General features: G+C 33.4%; 3 protein-coding genes across 5 annotated transcripts; 1 reads left to right on the forward strand and 2 right to left on the reverse strand.

The window, feature by feature from the left end:
• Nucleotides 1–5,764: 5,764 nt before the first annotated feature.
• LOC114374913 lies at nt 5,765–6,587 on the reverse strand. The gene is made up of 2 exons (XM_028332638.1): nt 6,232–6,587; nt 5,765–6,115 (listed from the first exon to the last, which is right to left on the reverse strand). The coding sequence occupies exons 1-2, from the start codon at nt 6,541–6,543 to the stop codon at nt 6,053–6,055; spliced, it is 375 nt and encodes a 124-aa protein (XP_028188439.1). The 5' UTR covers nt 6,544–6,587; the 3' UTR covers nt 5,765–6,052.
• Nucleotides 6,588–11,211: 4,624 nt separating this feature from the next.
• On the forward strand, nt 11,212–12,336 carry LOC114373505 (tetrapyrrole-binding protein, chloroplastic-like). The gene has a single exon (XM_028330979.1). The coding sequence runs from the start codon at nt 11,280–11,282 to the stop codon at nt 12,087–12,089; it is 810 nt and encodes a 269-aa protein (XP_028186780.1). The 5' UTR covers nt 11,212–11,279; the 3' UTR covers nt 12,090–12,336.
• A 399-nt stretch (nt 12,337–12,735) lies between these two features.
• LOC114374075 lies at nt 12,736–17,868 on the reverse strand. Of its 3 annotated transcripts, none has more exons than XM_028331671.1 (11): nt 17,521–17,868; nt 17,291–17,366; nt 17,097–17,169; nt 16,924–16,975; nt 16,523–16,584; nt 15,286–15,349; nt 14,821–14,881; nt 14,638–14,724; nt 14,203–14,296; nt 13,402–13,504; nt 12,736–13,150 (listed from the first exon to the last, which is right to left on the reverse strand). In XM_028331671.1, the coding sequence occupies exons 1-10, from the start codon at nt 17,705–17,707 to the stop codon at nt 13,412–13,414; spliced, it is 849 nt and encodes a 282-aa protein (XP_028187472.1). In that variant the 5' UTR covers nt 17,708–17,868; the 3' UTR covers nt 12,736–13,150; nt 13,402–13,411. The 3 variants fall into 3 exon arrangements, with proteins under 3 accessions (XP_028187472.1, XP_028187473.1, XP_028187471.1); XM_028331672.1 differs by having other exon boundaries at nt 12,736–13,153; nt 14,821–14,878; nt 17,521–17,867; XM_028331670.1 differs by having other exon boundaries at nt 12,736–13,153; nt 17,521–17,867.
• Between the last annotated feature and the right edge of the window lie 28 nt (nt 17,869–17,896).

Here is a 17,896-nt window from a genome sequence, read left to right on the forward strand (position 1 = left end):
AGTTGAAACGGATAGAATTAAATTTTATAACTCTTAATCTCATTATTAACTATCTCCATCTCTATTTATCTTTTTTTTACTGCAATATCTATTTATCTATGTATATGTAAGCACAAGATAATATATTTAGAGATGAAATTTTAGCACAAAAATAAAGGAAAGAACAATGACACGTAATGTCACTTTTGGTTCATTATTTTATTTTAAAAATAATAAACCACTACAAAAAAAAAAATTAACGATGACCCATGTAGTCCAAAACTCATCTTCAACAACTTTCCACAAACCTAAAAAAATTATCAAACAAACCAAATCTAGAGAACTAAAAGAATCATCACAACTCCAAATCCACGAAAATCCACAAAGCCATCAAGGGAAAAACAAGATTTAGAGAACACCACAACAAAAAATTTCAATCTTTGAGATAAATAAAGAAGAGGAAAAGGCAAAGGGGTTAGAGAGATCCGATGATGACCATGAAGGGGCGGCGTTGACATAGGAAACTCCATTAGTGTTGGTCATAAGGCTCGCCATCGCACCATCGTTGTCGTCACAACATCGACATTGGATCACCGGCGTTGCATCAGGTCGCGTAGCAGCATCGTCGTCGCACCACCGTCCTCACGGATTCAAGAAGTTGTGGTGGTTCACCACATCAAGGTTGAGCGTTTGTAGAGTGGTGGAACTCGCAAATGAGTTTGGTATTGCAGGCGAAGTTCGCTGCATCAGCACCATGTCGCAAAAGAATGAGAGCAACTTTGTTGCGGAGGTCTCCACAGCATGTTCCACATTGGTGCTTCGTGTGCGTAGGCTCTTATGAGAGTGTTTCACACGATGTAATATGGGTTGGGAAAGTGACAAAATATATGTGATTAGTGCAATAGAGATTGTGACATACCTTGATGTACATATAAATAAGAAAAACATATAAAAATATAAAATTTAATTAAATCAATTTTATTCAAATTATGTAAACAAATCCACGTAGGTAAAAAGATCACATTCTCTTCATTGTTATCAAATAAAACTTATTAAAGATATCCCCGACTCGCAACAAGGTCATCCAAGTTTACAAAAGGAAACAAGTTAAGCACTAGATTAAAATAAAGTAAAATATCATGTTCAGAACATCATGCAATTGAAACAGAAAAACATGTCCCAATGTTACATCCTATCAAAGCATTATGTCCCAGCGTCCTCTAGTACGATGTTCTTTAAAATCATTCACTTAGTCATTTGCTCCCACGAACACAATGTTTGAGATCATCACATGATCCAAACACAAACAACACATAGGGAATGAGTTATCACATTTCTAAATAAAATAAGGATAAACAAATACATAAGCAAAATACATTATAGAAATATTGATCACATAACTCAACTTAATACAATCCATGTTTTTTCACCACTTTATCCTTAAAAATTTATTTTTCAATCATCAATCACATTATACATGAATCATACACTCGACTCAAGATGTAACAACACTCACCAATCTCATAAACAATTCACAGGCGTTATACAATAATTATATTAAGACTCAAGCCTATATGCAATGTGGTACCATGTTAGTGAAAAACAATATTGAGGCACTTAGGAGTACATAACAAGACATACCACACGATGGGTATGTCAAGTCACTCTTACTAAGTAAAATGATAAGGTGACCAGTCAGGGTCACTCTGTTTTACGAAAATGCTCCAACCATATGGGATCAACGTAGACTTAAAGGAACACTCAAACCAAGTTTATTTACCTCCAAGGCCTAGACTTTGAAGAATCTGTTTGGACCTTACCTTCCTAATTTAGGTCTAACCCCTAAAACAACTTTTACACACAAACATTGCTCATGAATTATACAATATCTACAACCTCACACTTGTTTTCAAACACGTTTAACACATTGCGCTACAATTTAACACTTTAGGTTCTTAACTTTGAACCTTACATTTTCCTTTTAACACCTCGCGCATAAATACTTTTCTCAAGGTAAACACGAGTCGGGTTATTGTATAATTTACAACTCACAACTCATATTACATTAAGTATTAACCACACACTTATTCACAATCACAATCATATCACATGTCCATAATTTAACATCTCACAATATCATAATCCACCATCACATGTTCACGTGTATCACATAGATTAACACATGTTCAACTTGTCACTTATACTTAATTTCAATTACAATTTCATAATCGCAAAATGATATGTCATTATGTCTCATGTTTATTTATACATCTTCATAACATTCATAACAATATTTATAAGTTACAACATACACATGTACATTAAATCTAACCATAATATTCTAACACTCCAACACTTGAATAATTTTTAGAATCATACTATAACAACACTACAATATTATTTAATCAAATATTAATGTAAATAAATATATAGATAAATCTATATATATAAAACTAGCACACATCATATTAGATCATGAATTTCAAAGTAAGCTTTCAATGCACCAATCACAAATAATTATATGAACGCTTTACCATATATTTACACACCACACACATACACCCCCCCCCCCACACACACAGATATTGCTCATGAATTATACAATATTCATAATCTCACACTTGTTTTCAAACATGTTTAACACCCCCTCCCCCCCCCCCCCCCTCACACACCCCTCACCCACACCCACCCCCACACACACATGTAACTAACATGAAACAAGGCATAAGAGTAAATAATTCAAATATATAAAAAGTAGACCGTAAATCTATTGGACTCAATTATATAAATTTTTTATCATAAGTAAATTTATATAGTAACTAAAGGTGCCATTGAAAATACCTTTCCAAACTAACATGCATAATATGATATTATTAACATGAGTTAATCTCAAATATTTTTAAAACACACATATATGTATATATAAATGTAAAAATAAGTATACATGAATTCATATATATTATCTAAAAATACATCGCATAATCTACTAGGAATCTTTGGTCAATTTCAATTATAATATTAATTTTAAACTAAAAAAATCCCTAAAAAGCAAGAAGAGGAGAAAAATACAAAATCAATATCTCACTCCCTTTTACGGTAAATCTCTCCTTACTTAATTTCATCAATTCACGCTAATTAAAAAAAGTCTCAATTTCTAGGGTTCACACTCAATATAATAACATATCAATTTCACAATAATTTGCATCGGGACATTAATTGGTCCTTCAAACACAACAATTTCGTAAATATATTGTAAAGGAAGAATTACAATACAATAAACATTCTAAAATAAATCACAATTTAATTCTCTAAGGATCCCTACACATTCATTCTAATCACAATTGCAATAAACACATCCATTATCTCTAAACGGGCTCACGTGTGTAGTCCGACATTGATAACAGCGTTTATAGTGGTTCCCTAAGATTCCTCAAGTTTTTCTTTAGGTTGCGCTCCTAGGGTTTCCAAGTATTAGAGAGAAGGAGAAGAGATTGAAATCTCAATCCCAATGGTAGGAATTTTTTAAAATAAGTTGCGAAGGTAGTGTCCAAATTTCATAATTATCCAACGGTTAACGAATCTGGGATCATAGTTTTACTGGGACAAATTTGGTTGTATGCAAGAAAAAAGAGAAGATTTTGGAAAAGAATGAAAGAAAACTAACCTAATAAGTCTTTATTTATATGTAGAGTAATCTCAGTCTATTATTTACTCTATTTTTATTATTTTGTAAAAAGGAATTCTAGTTTACTGTTTATCAAATGAAAATAAAGCATTTTTTTTATTTTCTAAAAACACATATTTATTTTATGTACCTTAAAACATTATTTTAATTAATAAAACTATTTGTTCTTATTTATTTGATTACAAAATCTCATTATTTTTTAAAACTCTATTTATTTTTAAATAAAATATTTTTTAATTTATTTTTTTAAAAATGAAGTGTTACAAAGATTGACAAGAAAAGAGTAATTAACATTGAAGAATTTTGGTATAGAGAAAGAGAGCTTTTGTTGGTGGGTAGTGTCATCTACACAAAGCATTTGCAGTGCTTTATTTTTTAAAATAAAACAAAAGATAGTGACGGAAAAACCGCTACTATTTTACATTAATTATTTGAAATTCCAAAGTTGAAGAAGTGTGAATGTTTTTTTAGGAAAAATGCAAAACAAAGTACCAAAATAAAAAATTTAAAAACATAAAAAAATAAAATTAAACATTTAAAACTTTATATACTAAAACAAAACAAGGAAACTTAATTGACCAAAAGTGAATTTAGTCAAATAATAAGTTTATTAAAATATGCCTTCACGCCGGATCGAAACTAGGGACCCAAAAAAGAACACGAGGAACCAGGGAGTAGGGGGGATCAAGAATATGACAAGGTTTCCCAGCCTCTCTGCATATTAGAAATAGCAAATCCCCTACATCAATGAACTCATCATCAAAGAGAAGCCATAAATATGACACAAAGATGTATCCAGTTAAACTGAAAATTAAGATGACAAAAGACAAGCCATTGAAAGATTAATTGAACCACGTCTGGAAAATCTACTCCTATATCATAAATTAGAACACACAATTTGAAGAGTGAGGCTCATTCTCAATAAACTCTCTCTTATCTCCTTTGGAAATGCATTTCACACACTACCCACACAACTAGCAGAAAAAATTCTCTCTCAGCCATTTGAAACTTCTCTCCTTTTATCTTTATCTGCATATTTGATCATCTTAACCGTCTATACCTTTTAATCTACCCTCTTATATATCTATTTCTAAATTGAATTTCAATAATTTATAATGACTTGGATATAATTTATTTATTTGATTTTTTATTCAAAAACATTTATGTACTGTGAATTTTAATAATATAAAAATAAATATTTATATTGTGCAACAGGCTAAAATACTATTTCCTGTTGAATAACTATCCTTCGATTATTTTCCTAGTCTTTAGCAAGAGAAACGATGAGACTTTTAGGAACTAAAAGCAAAAGTAACACTGGAGAATTCAAAGTTAAACCATCTAGTAATATACTAAATTTAGTATCCTGCATCTTGCCATTCTGGTGCCATACACCTTCACCTTCAATCCTATTCCTACCTTAATTTTTCAGTGGAAGTTCTACAGGTCACATTTTAAAGATGTTTTGTTTTGATATATTTATTCCAGCTTTAGGTGACCAGTGCCCTTTCTATAAACTTTGGCACAACAAGACATGGTTGTTCTAACCACAATTTCATCCTTGCCACAAATATGATCACAAAGTTACTACACAAAGCATCACCAATTAACAACAGCGGAAGAGTAAGACCAGATCTTGGAAGAGCGACAAAAGCTTTTTAGCATCAGCTTCTGATAACCCTTTCTCCGGAGTAATCTGCAACTTGGGGCACTTGAAGGGATACCCAGGCAAGCACCTAACAAGAAACAGAAAGAGACAGTGATTGAGCTGGCAGCAACGAAGCTCCCCTATAGAAAAAAAGGAAAGGCTCAGTAACTAAACTTGCCTGATAGCAAGAACAGCAGAAACGTCTAGGTCCTCATAACCCATATCCTTAGTAAGGCCTGCTCAATTTCATGCAGAAACCAACGAACAACGAGATAATTATTAACGGCACTATCACTCTAAACTATACAATATCAGAGTCTAATTTTTATACACTGTCAACCAATTAGAAATCATATCAGTGTAAAAATATGCAAATCAAAGTTTAATTTCTATACATTGTCAATCAATCAAAAATCATGATAAGTATGAGTTTAAAGCTAATTATTATAAAAGTCATTAAATTTATTGTGATTGGATGACTTACACTATATTATGCATATGTTAGAATAGAAGTTTGAGGTAAAGTCTACTAAAAATAGAAAAATTGAACACCATATAAATAAGTGAAGAAAAGATCCATAAATCTGAGTCTTAAAATTTGGATTAAAGTATAATGTCAAGTTTATGTGTAAATCTCCCCATATTTGCTCCCCTCAAATTTCCCAACAGCATAGACTATCTAGTCTTTCTATATCTTATAACATAAGAAGAGAAAAAATAAAAAAGTGCAAACACTGAGCTTAATAACTACACGAGGAGGCGATCCTGGAAGAACCTTGCAGTCTTCTTCGAAAATTGCGCATCTATACAAACAACAACAACACGTACATTTCACGTCAACGAATAAACGAAGATCAATTGCGTCAAATTCGAATCGATGTTAATAGATAAGCACGATGGAGCTAAGGAGAGAGCTTACAATGCGGTAATATCTTCGGAGAGCTGATCGTAATCGTCGGCGCCGAATTGAGAAGCGTGATCTTTGGACTGTGTTCTTCCCTTGCTCCGGCGACCGCTCCCGCCGCCGCCGCGCTTTTTCTTCTTCGAGCTGTGCCATATTCTCAGCTGAATCCGATTCGGTTACGATTTCGGAAGTCGGAGCGAGGAAGAAGAGGGTTTTCGGTTTCGAAATGGATCGAAAAATGAATGAGAAGTGATGGAGGTGGCGCGATTTTGGTCTTATATAGTGACGAGTAAAAATACGAGTAGTCGGAGATGAGTAAGGCTTCATTCATATGCACCAGCTGTGTTTAAATTCGTTCCAGTGTGCATGGAGTCACGCTTATGAAACTCCTACAGAGGGAGAAAAAAATTGCTAGTAACAGTATCGTGTTTTGTTTTATTACGACACTAAACACTTGTATCAAGGTTGGTTAATTAAATCCAAAACAAGGGTTAATTAAATATATTGACTGTCCGTACATCAACAACAAAAATATAATATTGTCCATGGAAATGTGATTGTATGATAAACTTCTTTAAATTATAAGTAATTCCAGTTGTTAATAAAAAATTAACAATTAATTCTTATTTAAGATTTAAATTCATGAAAATGGTTAGTAATTGAAAATGTGAATTGCCCACCCATTTGCTTAATAAGGAATTTTTTGGGCTCATTACAATGAAGTCCATAACCATTTTTTTTTCTCTAAGCACGCCCCCTTTCAAATTTTTATTAAATTTTATTCCCACAATGTTATTGTATTTGTGGTTAGATTTTTCATTTCAAGAATTAAATTTTGAAAGTATGAAAATATTACAAGCTTCCGAAATTTAATTTCTAAAAGTAATGTTTACTTAAGAGTATTTGTTGTTGAGTTTTTGTTATAATAGGCGATGTAAAAAAATACAATTAAAATTATTGGATAAATAAAGTAAACGAGACAAATATTACAGAATTAAAAATAATAGTCAAATATAATCAAATACAAAAGGTACAAAATGTTGTATATATAAAAATAATAGTTACGAGTCTTTCTTCTCCTCTAAATATGTACAACCTTCCTCAATTGACATACATAATAATAAACATAATGTGATTTTCCAAACCTTAATTCTATATGTTGCAAATAAACATAATGTGATCATCATGACATACATGATAAAAAATAAACACATATACATTTTTCCAAACAAGGATGAAAGTCACTCAAATTGAACTTTGGCCCTGGCATAGGTTATTGCATTGAACCTCTCAAAGAGTCCCCCTCACATGTCGTTACTTTTGCACACATGCATAAACGATAAACTATATATTGACCATATGTTCATTCAGTAGTTGTTAGCTTCTGAAATTAATTTTTACTAGTGTTAAAATTTGAACACTTTTGAATTTTACTTTCCAAAATATATTTATTACATTCTCAATTTTTTTTAGAAGGGTTGTTTTTAAGGGGGGAAATATAGAAAAAAGAAAGTGAGAAGAGGGAAAAAAACAAAAAAGGTGACAAATTGTCCCTTAATAAATTGTAAACGTTTTAATATGGGCAATTGCCTTGCACACCAGTCAAATTGCTAATACAACCAACACAAGATGAGTAATTCCAATATTGTCCTTCCTTAAAGCTAATATGGATCCATAATCTCTAAGAGTAAGTTTATGAATTCATAATTTATAAGTTTATGTAATCCATAAACTTGCGGATTCACAATCCGTAAATGAATTCATAACAAATAATCCGTTTACAACTACGTAAACTTACAAATTGTGAATCCATAAGTTTACCATAAACTTATGGATTATAAATCCATAAGCTTACTCTTACAAATTACGAATCCATATCAGCTTTATAGAAGAACAATATTAAAATTTCTCATCTTATGTTGTGTGTATCAACAATTTGACTGGTGCACAAAACAATTGTCTTTGATTTGGGTTCAACAGTTGTCTGGACCCAAAAGATAATGGGTTCAAAAAGATGTTAACATTAAAGGGCATTTATTATATTCATTCCTTTTTTTCTAAGTAAACTCCCCTTAGTATTATTAATGCTCACTATACCCAAAATACCTCTATCCATAATGTATATTTCAAAATTAATGTTTAAATTTTTGTATTCCAAAAAGTACTTTCTAGAATACAAGAATTTAAACGTCATTCTAGAAGGTAGTTTCCAAAACATATATAATTTCAGAAAGTACTTTTCAAAATACAATTTTAATTTTATAATGTAAAAAGTATTTTCCAGAAGTCAAAATTTGTTTAGAAAGTACTTTCCAAAATTTAATGAAAAAAACATGTTACATTTATCCCAAAATCTAAAAAGAAGATCATTTCAGAATAATGATACATAAAGAAAACATTCTAATGTACCTATACCTCACCACTTAAACCTCTAACTAAATTACACAACATGTGTAAATCATGTATGAAGATTCAAATCTTGTAAGCACTTTAGCACTTTTTCTAGTTTGTAGCAAGAGGATAAAGCTACTAGATCAGTAAAACTAAGAAAGTGAGAAAGAAAGGAATATTTTGTTGTCATGGAAGTAAAAAATGTAGTAAAAGAAAGGAAGAATTATAATGAAAGAGAGAGAAAATGTTTTGATTTTCATGGAAGGAGTACATTGTTGGGGGGGGGGGGGGAGGTTTTGAGATAAGAAGGTTATTTGAGCTTAAAAAAGAAGGGGAGTGTACTTAGAAACAAAGGGGAGTGGATATAGTAAATGGCTTTTAAAGTGGTACATATTAGCTTGTTGAGACTTTGGCAAGTGTACCAATCGCTCTTAAGTAGTAAACCGCTCTTAAGTAGTAAACCTCGGAAGTCCGAGTATCGTTCCGCAGGGATTTTATTGCACTTATTAGATACTTCTCAATTTGTAAGTAAGAGTAAAATAATAAAAGCAGGAATAAATATAGGAATAGAGTGCTATTACTAAAACAAATTGTTTAAAAGGAAAAACAATTGATAAAGATGCCAAGACCCGACAAACCCAATTGGCCTACGATGCATGTAAATATGATACCAATGCACTGGTATTAGTTCTACCCACATCTGTTAATTACTTGCCCCTGATGCCTCACGTTGGCAAGCCTATTTTAACTACCTATCTTCCAAATGTCTTTGCGAAAATTCAATAATTAAAATGCATTAAGGTAAAGTTCTAGATGTTGCTTAAATGCATGAGCAGTGGATTATCATTCTATGCCTAGCAATGCTAACCCAAGGATTCTTTTCTTAAGATGTTCTATTAGGTGTTACCCTTTCCCAAGCGTATAACCCCTAAAACCGATGCATGTATTGAATCTTAATTATTTATTGGGAAATACCCTCTCCCGAGCGAATAAAACTCAAAAGAAGTTTAAGAACAAATGCAAGATAACGAGAAAAGAATTAGAACAGAAAAACCTGAAATAAATTCCTTTTGCATTGATAACTCTTGAAGCTCATCGTACATCGTTGGCTTTTTAGGCCTGCCAGGTCCTAACTAGGGGATTAGCCACTAATGGCCATTGAGGGCTTACAATTGGGGAAGAAAGGAAGAATGAGGATAATAAAACAAAGAATATAGAGAGAGAAAGGCGCGCCATGCAGGCTTAGCCTGTGCTTCTGTTGGATCGCGCGCTGGGCGTCTAGCTGGGCTTAGCGCGCGTAACGGTTTCTCGCTTAGCGCCTGATGCGCGCTTAGCGCCTGATGCGCGCTTAGCGCCACTGTTGGGCTGGGCCTACTTCAGAATTCCTTCTTTCTCTTCCTTTCTGTTGCCATTTTTTGCTTAATATACCCTCATTTTTCGTATCTGCAACCAGAAATTCAATTTAATTAATTTTTTCAACTTTTAATTATAAATAACTGCTAAATAATTAATTTTAAGCCAAAATTTGACTATTTGACTACTATTAATTCACGATTATTTAGCAGTTATAATAACTATTGGACTAAAACAAATAAACTGGGGGTTGGGTTGGGTGGGTGTGCATCATAAAACTTTGATCAATGACCATACATTTTTTATTTTCTAGAGTCCCTACTTCAGAAAAGTATCCTAATTACACGCCAAAACAATGTGTTAACTTTCCACTCAGTAGTATGATTATTATACTAGACAGACTAATATTTTACAGGAAATTAAGTGTGAAAAATAAAAGGTGATAATAAGGTAAAGTTAATGAATAAAGTGTTGAAAAGGCTGTGTACATAGCACCATGTAAATGTCATTACTTTATTTGCTAGTTAGTTCAGAGTAATTGCTCACAACCCAAGACACCCTCACATACAAAGAACAACTATGTCACCACCAGCCATCGCATAAACTATTAAAAGAAATGGATTTCGTCCAAAATATGTAAACTATACATATAAATCAATATCATACAGGACGTATCTGAACATTGCAAAACAATATGACCGGCCAACAACAGTGTTGCGCATAAAATCAAATGAGAATTACTACTGTGTGTGGTGTGTAAGTGTGTTCAGAAAGAGCCAAAACCAAAAAGAAAAAGAAAAAAAAATCCATTTTGTTTATACCCTTCATATTTTATACCTTTCATTTATTTATCCTGTAATTGTCCATCATTTGATTTATTGTATAATCACAACAAACTCAAATTTGCAAATATGGAAATTTCCAGAAAAGTACCACACTCTTTCTTCTTTTTCTCTCTCTTGTTTTTTAAGAAAATAAAAGAAAAGGAGTCCATTCTGCCACATATTTTAGTTTCTAAGAAAAGAAAAGGAGTCTATTTCATGGACTAAAGAAATTAATTATGTTGAGGGAGAGAAAAGACAGGTGCAGATAGAGAGAGTGATCTAGCCTCACCCTTATTCAGCCAATCACAAACTCCCATTATATTACTTTTGATTAACTCATCACAGTCCCTCCCCACACATTCCTTATCCTCTTCTTCCAAGCAAAACCTTTGAAAGTTGAAACCACCATATAAAAAAAAAAACAAAAAAAAAACCAAAATCACATCACACACAAACACACACACGGTCTTCTTTTATCCTTTCTCTCATTCTTTCATGTTCCAAACTAAAATGGCAACTAACTCTCTCCATTACTCCATCCAACACCACCACCATTCCCTCACCAAACGCCATCACCCTTCAGACACCCCACCCCACACATCACTTTTCCTCAAACACCCTACACCCCCTATACACCCCAACATCACTATCTCCCACACTCCTTCAAACTCACACATCACTTACTCCCTCTCTCAAACCACCTCTTCCTCCACCACCTCCCCAACCACCCCTTCCTTTGACCTCCTCCGCCACCACCTCTCCAACAAAAACTTCGAATTGGCCGATGAGGAGACGCGCCGTCTCCTTATCGTCCTAGCTGGCGAAGCCGCGCAGAAGCGTGGCTACGTCTTTTTCTCGGAGGTGAAGTTCATCTCTGAGGGTGGCCTGCGGGCCATAGACTCCCTCTGGAGGGAGTACAGTGGCGGGAAATTCGGGTACAGCGTGCAGAAGAAGCTACTGGAGAAGGCCAATGGGGACTTCACCAAGTTCTTCATCAAGGTTGGGTGGATGAAGAAGCTTGACACTGAGATGGAGCAATACAACTACAGGTCCTTCCCCACTGAGTTCATCTGGGAGCTCAATGATGACACCCCAGAGGGGCATTTGCCTCTCACAAACGCTCTCAGAGGGACACAGTTGCTCAACAACGTTCTCAAACACCCAGCTTTTGATGTAGTTGATGACAAAGAAGAAAAAGAAAAAGATGGTGAGAACAAGGAAAATGGAGGAGCAATCTCTGCCACAGGATTAAAGGATAATGGTTCTTCTTCAAAGAGGATCTTCAAAACGGACTATAGCTTCTGAGTGCATAGAGGAATGGATGTACTTTAATTTGGAGGTTAAATTTTACGTATAAGATAAACATATAGTAGTTATTAGTATTAATTTATTATCAAACAGTGCAACTGTGCAAGTGGTTTCTTCATTGTATCTTCGGGGGAGCAATGTGCTCTTAAACTTTCTTTGCCTTTATAATTAGGCTGACCGCATTTTACAAAGTCTTGGTTGTTAACACGTGAGATGTTAATAGGACAATAATTTTTGCTAGTTACTTTTGAGTTTTAGTTTTTCAGCATGATTGATACGGGAAAGAGGATGGTAAAAAATAAAAATTACAGATGAAAGATATTTGTGTAGATGCGTGTAATATTATTGTTAGGAAGCTAAGAAGTTTAGAAAAGGTAAGACAAAAGTCAAAACAAACAGACGAGAAGAGAAAGTAAGAGAATTGTTCACCCTCATTTTTTTGTTCATAACCAAATTGGAGCGATAAAGATAACGAGTTTATTTTTATTTTAAAAAATTCAGCATTTATTATTTGCTCCATAAGTTCAGTCACTTGAAAAATAAATAATGAGTTTTTATTAAAATATAGAATAAATATAAATAATATATGCATTATCAATGTAAAAGATATTTTATATTATTATCTAATTACAAACCATCAATATGATAAATATATTGACATTTATAATAACTATTATGATTAGTACACAATGTAAAAGTTTTTACATTGATCACAAATACCAATTTTATACTTACAACATTTTGCCTTCTCATTCCCTCCAATGATAGTCCATTCAAAATGAGGAAAGCAGCCTCTGTTTATAAGCCATTTGGCCTATTTTCCTTTCCTACTATTCTATCTCTATAAGATTCTCTCCAAAACTTCCAAATACAGACTAAAGTAGAGTTCTTACAAAATTTGGAAAGGAATAATAATGAGCTAAATTTTACAACATGAGGGCAAATGGATGGTACATATAATTTCCAAGGGTTGATGATTTACACAAGTTGCCTTCTTGGTCAGTACATCAAATCAAGAGTTGCCACCTTTGAAACCAACCTTTTTAGTGCAACGAAATCTACTACATGTACATCAGATGTAACAAAAAAAAAACAAAGTAAGTTTGTATCGCAGCACGAAAATCAGATACTTTTCCACCTCAAGAAAATTAGCCACCCAACTCAGCATTACAAAAGACATCGTTCCAAACTTGACTTTAGTTCCGAAGAATTCTTAATTTTTCCCATAGCAAACTAATAAAGAAAGCTATTTTGATGTTTGACATAATATAGACTAAATTCAACAATGTCAAAAGTGACCAAGACTTACCCAGCTAACACTATGCACAGGGGCACAGTCTTCTTGTGTGCTGATGTAAACCATCACAAGAAAGTATAGACTGTGTTTCAGTGTACAAACATGATCCTGGATTCTGAAAATAACAAAGCAAATATGAATTATAAATGTCCTCAAACTTTTTTCCCCTGATACAAGTTACATCAGCTTTGCAGAAGTTCAAACTAACTGAATATTTCAGCCATACACATTCCAGTCTTTTTAATTGACACACTCATATTTCCAGAAAACTACAAAATTTAAATGTCCATATCCTCTAATTTCCGTGGAAAGATTTTGGTACATTGTACGATTACTGCATAATAAGCATAAGTATTTAATATAGCCTATAGTCAATGAAAATGTGGGAGACCATCTAAAACTCAGATTTTCCAGCCTATTACTACTTTAGTCACTGGTGGAATTTGAAGATAAAATGAAAAGGCTACAAGCCACTAGAACCATTCCCATGGCTTATTGATGACCAACTGGACACCACCTCCAACATGGAGTTTTGAAATTAAAACCACCAATTCACAATGGTTCCGTGAGGGTGTCACACATGAAATGAATGTTATTTTAAAGAGTTATATACAGGGTTGAGCTCACAAGCTATTTCAAATGAAATTCACAGTTTAAAAGAACCCATCAAATACCAAGTATCAGTAAGGGATTCTATGACATCATATCATCTAATCCAATTTATATAGGAAAAAAATCACCTGTTAGTTAATCAGTATTCATCAGTTTCTAGAATCTAACAGGTTTGTATTTTTGTTCAATCATAACTATTACCAGATGCACTGGGGCATCATAAACAACTTCAGCAGGTTGATCAGCTCCGACACTTGCCAAGCAAGATCCCTTGCAGCTCATATATTTCTGAATACTGCCAACATAGTCAAGACCAACTAATGAGATCAGTACATCAAAAGGAAAGAAATAATTATCAGCATGCATGGTATTCATTCCTCACTCAATATTGCTTTTTGTGCCAAGACATTATCCATGGTAACTGGTAAGTATGTTTGCAACAAAGCAACAATAAAGGTGGAACTAAAAAGAGGAAGTACAGAAAACTAAATATGTGATGAAAATCATGCACATTAATAAAATTAGACATCTTGTGCACGGTGGGGACAAATTGCACAAAGTAAAGAGTACCATTTAAATACATAAATACATCGGCAACAGAATTTATTTAGAACACAATTTCAACGCATCACTTACATGTCACAACTATTAAGCACCACAAGTTTATTTGGGACACATGATTGTCCTCTTGATTTGCAAACTGAATTACATGATTCACCTTGCCTGTCAAACAAGTTATAAGAGGTTCAACTGCTATGCTATAGCAAGAAACTGCAAATGTCAGCCTCAGTGAAAGAAGCAATCTCAATAATAATTCACCTCCCAACAACAACATTGATGCCACTCAGTCTTGCTTCTGTGAGAGTACTATTTTTCCCTGCTTCAATGCATGAAAAGGAATAGATTTTATTTTAATCGTGATAAATAGAACAAAATCATAAAGTATTGGTAACAAAAAGTCCTAAACCACAACCTTTCTATAACAAAAACATAATTGTAACATGTTTATCTTAACATCTTTTAGAATACAAAGTACAATGTCATTCAAATGGATTGCAGCCTGCTCTTTCCTATGAAAGACTAGTTAACTAATATTATTTTACCGTCAATTTCTCATTGGCTAAGGCAAACTGCAAAATCCTATGCTGCTATAATTATTACTAGGCTATCTGCGTCACTTCTGATGAGGTTTTAGACTCTGCACCTTAGTGGATCAAAATACAATTAGGAACTTAGCATAATTACTAGGCATTACTAATATAACAGTTTCCTCTCCAGACTTACCAGAAGAATTTGATGACAGAGAAAAGCAGTGGTGGAAGTCACTAATATAAGCATTTTCATGGACCTGAAACATTACACATCAAGATAGAAACATTGGCAACTCATTGTAAGCATGTTTTTCAAGCTCGAGTTAACTCTTGGACTCTAATGAATTCCGATCCTAAGCTACAAAAACAAACTAACTCACACGCAAACTTCTTTTGTCAAACTTGTATGAGTTTATGTACACTGACAAAACAGTAAACTCTCAATTCAACTGATAAGTTTACAAGTTTGAGCTTACACATAGTTTTGGCCTCAAAATGTACAGTTTTAGTCGATTTTATTGGATATTTGAGTTTCCTTTGTTTACAATATGTATTTGATTTATGAAACTGATAATAATACTTTGTTCTATTAGGCCAAACTTCTAGTATTATAGTATTGAGTTATGTTTTTAGTTTATTTCTTTTATTTACTTTGTTTTAAAGTTGGAATTTTCTATATTAATCAAGCATATACTATTTAATTATGTTCGGTTATTGAGACTATTTTTTTTTGTTGATAGAAAAAGATTTTAAATAATATTTTTGAGTATGTAAACACTTACAACTTTACAATTCAAGTTTACTAGGGCCTTATGAGTTTACCTAAACTCCCGAATGGGACAACATTACTTGATTGTAATTTGTAAACATTAAACAGCTAGGAAACATATAGATATTAGGCACCAAGACATCTACATTCCTCTTTAAAAAGAGCCTGTCCATGGTGGTATTTTGTTCTTTGTAAACTAAAATTTAAAAATCCTGTGATCTCCTATACTCTTGAATATGTCTGAAATAGTAACTACTGTTGGACTCCATTTTAGTGTATCTAAAGAAAGACGTTCTACAAGGTAAATACTAAAAGGTAATGCGACCATATAGGCATAACACATATACCCATGCAATTGTGAGAGAAAACAAAGAACAAAAACTATGCTCCAAATAAACTGTTTTGCTGATTGTGATATAAGTGTATGGGAACACAGTCAACTCCATCATAAATGCCTAGATATAGACTAATATGAAAAGCTTATAAATCAAGTCTAACAAAAATCAGTTGCAATGAAAAGAGTTTTCATTTTAATAGAATAAGGCAATAAGTAACCTTGTAAATGAGGGGGAGCGTATGTTATTAAAGGTAATCATATAAGTAGATTTCTAAAAGTTAAAACTTCAAGAACAAGATAGCTAGAATGCAGGAGTATACTCACCACACTCTCAGAACTATGACGGCATCTCCCAGCACAGTAGTCAAAAACACTTGAATAAGTCCCTGGCCAAAAAATCAAATGATGTGTATCTGAACAAATAAGTAAAATTCTTACTCCAACATGCATAGGAGATTTTGGTTCACTTAAGAACCAGTCAGCAGACAGAGAACCTAGGCAAAATCAGGAGAGCAGAGAGAGAAATGAAAATATCATTGTTTATGCTTAATTGCTTATTAATGCCTTCCTTTTTACATGCAACGATCCTAATCAGAAACGCATTCATCGTTGAGGCAAATATGTATGAAATCGGTAAGATGTCTAGGCTAGTCAATCCAAGGCTCCAAATAAAACTCTACATTACATCCAAACAAAATGGAAAAGTAATGAGATAGAAACATTACTCGCAGTAGTAGGCTTGGCAACCTTCATCTTCAGCACTTGTTCCTTACTTATCTGTTCAATTAAGACAACACACACTAAGACCTTTACTTTGTTCAATTGGATCATACCCTAAAAAGTGGCAAGAATTAAGGGGGCAAAAAAAGAAAGTGAAATATCAAATAAGAGAGATTACTAAAGCAGGATTGAGGCAGCAGGAAACACAATATTCATAAGAGTTGCAACATTGTGAAAGAAGGTTGCATCCACTGCAAATGGAATCAAAAGTCACAATGTAAGATAGCAATGACATAATTGTTAGTATTTGTTTGTTCAATTGTTCCCTTCAAATGCAATAATAAATCAGTTAGGAAACAGAAAAAAACTCACTGGCAAGAGAATTTCTCCCCTCTTTGAGGGCAGCATCGAGAGCGTGAATTAACAGACGCGGCATTACACACATAACCTACCAAATCAATGCAAATTAATACAATAGGTCCAATACCAATCAATCAATAGAACATTGATAGCAAACTTTATGGAATATAATATAATATAATACTAATATTATAAATAATTTACGAAAACAAAAAAAAATGTTATTTTTAGGAGTGACCAACCGTTATCATCTGAAAGGAGGTATCTTCCTTGAACGGTGGTTTTGCAGGGATGAATGATTTGAAAGCCAACATCTTTCCTGATAGCAGTGATTGTGGATGAAAAGTGAAAGATTACGAGAATAAGCAACGAGATTTTTATGCATATGCTGTTGTTCCTCCTCCTTGATGCTGATGCAGACACTTCCATCGTGGAATCATATGATATGCTGCTTCAGTTTCAATTTATTTCTCGCCTTCGAGATTTCGACCTCGACCAATCGCGGGTTCTGTACGAGGTCGTTGGTTGTTCTGTTGGCTGTTTCTAGCGGAGCCGTGCTTGCCGTTTTGGGCCAACACTTTCTGAGTACCGTTTTGGGTCAGTCAGAAAACGCCCAAC

This window comes from Glycine soja, chromosome 11 (assembly GCF_004193775.1).
Source record: "Glycine soja cultivar W05 chromosome 11, ASM419377v2, whole genome shotgun sequence".
NCBI classification, from domain to species: domain Eukaryota; kingdom Viridiplantae; phylum Streptophyta; class Magnoliopsida; order Fabales; family Fabaceae; genus Glycine; species Glycine soja.